We start from the raw sequence: 4,960 nt of genomic DNA on the forward strand, positions 1-4,960 counted from the left end.
GCCCCTTTGTGTCTTTTTATATTGGTATAGATATAGATATAAACATTTGTTAATATGTCTAAATTTTCTGATTAGAACTAACCTATTGTTATAACACATGAACATTTTTTTACACTGTATGTACCTTTTTAAAATATCGCGACACTGTTTTCGTAACACTTGGGTGTTTTTTAATGATCTGAAACATTATTTCTGAATTATTTGAACATGTTTTTTTAGATTGTACAGCCTATTTTACATGTCACAAACATTTTTTTGAAACATATGAACATTTATGTAAAGACACATAATTTTTGGAATGCTATTAACATTATGTAGAATTTTGCTGAATGCGCTGTGAACGTTTTCTAAAATGGCCATGTTATAAATATAAGTAAAAGTACTATAACGAAAAAAAGAAAAGAAAGTGTGCTAGGCTGGCCCGTTTAGTGGGCTTCTGAAGCAAGAGCTCCTTCTGGGTTGCTATAATAAACATATAGCTGGCAGATGCTATTTGGCTCTGGAGGCATCTGTTACTGTGTATTTTGCAAAGGGGAACCTGAAGCCATCCAAGTTTGGCCGGCCGTTAAAATATTTCTTATTTTTTGATTGTTTCTTTCTTTTCTTAAATTTTGTGAACTTTTTCCAAAGTCGGTGAAATTTGTTTTTCAGTTTTGTGAACTTTTTACAGAATTGATTTGCTTTTCAAAATCAATGGTTTTTACAAAAAGTTCTGCAAAATTGATGAAGTTTTTTTTTCCATATTCGAAGAACTATTTTCAAATTTGATGATTTTTTTGATATAATTGTGAATTTTAGAAAAGTGTTTTTCTATTTTTTAAGTATACCTATGAATTTTAGAAAAGTTTTTACATATTGCACCTTTTAGAAATAGTTAATTCTAAATTTTTCATTTGTTTAAAATGAACATGTTATTTAAATATGTTTTTTTAATGTGTAATTTAAAAAGTGGTCATGCCATAACAATGTTCAAGTACTTCAAGAATAAGTCGCACATATTTTTCAAAATGATGTAATGGAAACCAAAAATGAAAACAAAAAACACAGAAAATTGAAAAATGGAAAACAAAATGGGCAAAAGACAAAATGGAAAGGAAACAATATACTACTCAGGTTGCTGCTACCATGCTACGTGATATTGTTTGTGGAACGCACATTTCACGCAGTTTGATAGTGGAGTTTGACGGTGCTGACACATCTAGCTTTTTAGTTTCTGGTTTGGATATGATGGTGATGATTTGTTTAGTTTCTGGAAGGCAGGAACATTTTATCAACATTTATTACTTGGAGCTGCTGTAGTACTCCACTGCTAACAACTTATTGTATTGTCCCGTTGATGTGGATCTTTTTCTTGTATTGTTCGAATACTTTTTTGACCCAATTTAGTCCACCACGGCTCCAGTGTTTCGCTCATATTCTGAGGAATTTTGTATTCGTTTTTGCATCGGCACCGCTTCCGATTCCAAAAGAAATGTGAAATAGCATACGGTCTGAGCATTATCCATGTGAATTCAACCTGGTTAGACCAATAATTTTAACGACATAATAAATCATATATTGGTGGTCGAGTAAACGGCAAAAGTTAACCTTCCAATGGTTTCATGCCTTCCATTTTGAATGGCGACGATATTTGATTTTTATATGTCCTCAGTCGCACATGTTCAATCACCTTGAGCTCAAATTAAGTAGACCATACGTGTGTACTCATGCATATACATATATAATACATGTTTGTATAAACATAGCTCCATACAAATCCCCATGCCTGTGGATTTTTTGCAATGGGGAACAAGACATGGGGATTTATAGCTCTCTCTTTAACACATGCTATTGAGCTAGCTAGCGGCAGTAACCTATACTACATGACATACGGTATGAACACATACTATTGAATTTATACTTCAGTCAATCCATTCAAAAGTTTGAACTGATGGAGATAGACGGGCAATATATTTCAACATTTCTCCTCACGTCTACGTTTTTTCAGTCCATAGACGTGGGATTGATGAAGGCCACAAAATATCTTTTATAAATACTATTTTGGCATGGTCTTGAACTAGTACTCCTAATGGTACTATACTTTTTTGTAATAGTGTAAAACAATAATTGCACATGTTCAATATGTTTCTTAGTGACACGACCATAATGTTTCCATTTTGGTTATCCGATACAGATCGGTAATGTGATTAGGGACGGAGAGGAGGGGGATATTTAATGTCCAAAAGTTGTCCTTGAAGATTTGGCCGGTGAGCAATTGGCATTTTGGGAGTCTGAACACACTGATTTGGTCACACCTGCTTCAACTGGTCAGTCCATCCGCTTAGACACAAATATTAGTACTTTATGACCAACTAATCAGTCCTATGCCTGAACAAGAAGGGTGTGAAACTTGTGCTTAGCTATATACGTTGCATATGCGGTGTTGGACGACTAATTCTGGTAGCAAGGACTCACACACGCGTTTACTCTCCAGTCTCCACTAACCCCGCCCACGACGCATGCATGATGTGTGCAAACTACTAGCTCCATACAAATAAGCCACCAGGACCGTATGCTGCACAACAGAACCAACGTACTATCTTCACATTTTTGCAAGTCACACACACACACACACCACCGCAGCAGAGTAGTTCCGGCGAGCATTACATGGCCGGCGCCATGGCCGATCGGAGCAAGAAGCCTTACGTGGTGGCAGTAGCAATCCAGGCCATCTACACGGGCCTCTTCGTCGTGTCTAAGGCCGCCTTCGACAGCGGCATCAACACCTACGTCTTCATCTTCTACCGGCTCGCCGCCGCCACCGCACTCCTCATCCCAATCGCGCTTATCGACTCCACCTGCCGCCGGAGCCGGTCAACCACCGCAACACCTGCACCAGCATTATTATGCCGGCTGCTCTTCAAGCTCTTCCTATACGCCTTACTCGGGTATATACATATTTCGGCCCACACCGAAATATCAGTCATTTCCACATTGTTAGATGATTTTTGGCTAAAATTTGAATTTACTTTGAATCTAGCCCCAATTTTTTATGACAAAAATACCACTTGACGTCTCCAAATATTGGAAATTCTAGATCAATGACAACTGTGGTAGCAAGAGGAAGAAAATAATTGTGAAAGGAAAAGGGATGGTCCAACGATTGAATAACAATAATAATTCTGATTTTAAGGGAAAAATGCCACATCAATATTGACTTTCAGAACAAAACAAACTAGAAAAATTTTTGTTTTAAGTTTACAGGGGTCCGTGCATATGTATCCATACATCAATTTTGCATCCATGATCATAATTTGATCATGCTATATATGTCCATGCATATTGCAGGAACACCTTCACCCTCAACATGTACAACGTGAGCCTGAAGCAGACCTCAGCGACGGTTGGGTCGGCGGCCACCAACTCCATGCCCGTCGCCACCTTCCTCCTTGCGGTGCTGCTGCGGATGGAGGCGGTCAAGCTCAGGAGCCGCTCTGGTTTAGGCAAGCTCGCCGGTGTCGTTCTTTGCCTCGCCGGAGTGTTGGTCATCGCCTTCTACACTGGCCCGTCCATACGCCCCCTCGCACACAACCCCGTCTTCGCTCAGAAGCCGAACAATGTCAGCAGTGGCGCCGAGTGGATCAAAGGCACCTTCCTTCTCATCCTCGCATGTGCAACCTGGTCTCTCTGGATTGTCCTGCAGGTTAGTGGTAATCAATAAATAATTTTGCATGTGCATGCAGCATGTCAATTAGGTTTACTTGCTTATTTATTTGCATATGGTCTTAAATGAATGCATGTGTGATGCATGCAGGTTCCATTGCTTAAAGAATATCCGAAGAAGCTGATGGCCACAGCACTGCAATGCCTGTTTGGTGCACTCCAGTCCTTTGTTGTGGCAGTGGTGGTTGAGAGGGACTTCACCAAATGGAAGCTTGGGCTGGACATTGGCCTCCTTGCAGTCCTCTACTCGGTTAGTTTGTGCTATATTGTTTTTATTCTCTTGGTGAATATTAAAACTAGTTGACTAATTTTTATTTATAAGTGTACAAAGTGATGAGGCTGATGCACACAACAAACACACACCACACTCGGTTAATTGTTACAGGCCTTCTTGGGAACGGGTGCGTTAATGTACCTACAGGCATGGTGTGCCGAGATGAGAGGGCCGGTGTTCGTCGCGATGTGGAGTCCATTGGCACTGATTTTCACTATCCTTTGTTCGTCATTCTTTCTTGGGGAAGCTGTCCACTTCGGGAGGTAATCCTTTGAAACACGACATAAACAATTTTCATGAAAAGGCAACATACACCATAATCGAATGACAAAGTGGGGAATATATCTGTGAACAATTAAGATGAGTGAAAATCAATTGTATTCTATTAGGGTAGCAACCCAAACCCCAAAAACTAAAGACAAAACTGCTCTCCTACCAAAAGATTGCTAAAAAATAGAAGCACAAGCATTTTAACAATTCTTAATTAATTATCCTGAATGATTGTGATTGTGATCAAAATAATCATGGTTTTGCAGTATTTTTGGAGGAATTCTACTAGTTGGTGGCCTATACAGTGTGCTATGGGGTAAAAGCAAGGAAAAGGAAAATAACATAACATCAGTGGTGCCAGAGGAAAGTCAAGTTCAAGGAGACAGAGTGGCAATACAGGAGAAACATGAAGAGGGGGAACTAACATCACAAGTGTAAAGCTCAACTAGCACACGTAAAATTGACAAGACACTTTATGAAAAATCAAATACACGAGAGCAGTAGATATGTAATATCATGAGTAGTATTTTTGCACAAAAGAAGTAAATATGTCATGTGTTACATGTCGATTTGGACACTAATACGCGGTCTTCAATGTTACACTTCTACCAGTAATATAGAAGAATTGTTTTGCATAAGAAATGTATAAATTATGAATACATTGTTTATGGTTTATGTACTATTGGGCCTTGTACAATGCAAGATGCTTAGTAA

General features: G+C 38.9%; 1 protein-coding gene across 1 annotated transcript; it reads left to right on the forward strand.

Annotated features, from left to right (window-relative positions):
* The first annotated feature begins 2,655 nt into the window (after positions 1-2,655).
* On the forward strand, positions 2,656-4,684 carry LOC123084343 (WAT1-related protein At5g64700). The gene is made up of 5 exons (XM_044506000.1): positions 2,656-2,927; positions 3,328-3,682; positions 3,794-3,952; positions 4,088-4,239; positions 4,513-4,684. Exons 1-5 carry the CDS (start codon positions 2,659-2,661, stop codon positions 4,682-4,684), a joined length of 1,107 nt encoding a protein of 368 aa, XP_044361935.1. The 5' UTR covers positions 2,656-2,658.
* The last annotated feature ends 276 nt before the right edge of the window (positions 4,685-4,960 follow it).

This window comes from Triticum aestivum, chromosome 1B (genome assembly GCF_018294505.1).
Source record: "Triticum aestivum cultivar Chinese Spring chromosome 1B, IWGSC CS RefSeq v2.1, whole genome shotgun sequence".
Lineage (NCBI taxonomy): Eukaryota > Viridiplantae > Streptophyta > Magnoliopsida > Poales > Poaceae > Triticum > Triticum aestivum.

Coding starts and splice junctions, on each gene's coding strand:
- LOC123084343 (XM_044506000.1), top strand. CDS start 2,659: ATGGCCGATCGGAGCAAGAAGCCTTACGTGGTGGCAGTAGCAATCCAG. Junction 2,928..3,327: donor TTCCTATACGCCTTACTCGG/GTATATACATAT, acceptor TGCATATTGCAG/GAACACCTTCACCCTCAACA. Junction 4,240..4,512: donor GAAGCTGTCCACTTCGGGAG/GTAATCCTTTGA, acceptor ATGGTTTTGCAG/TATTTTTGGAGGAATTCTAC.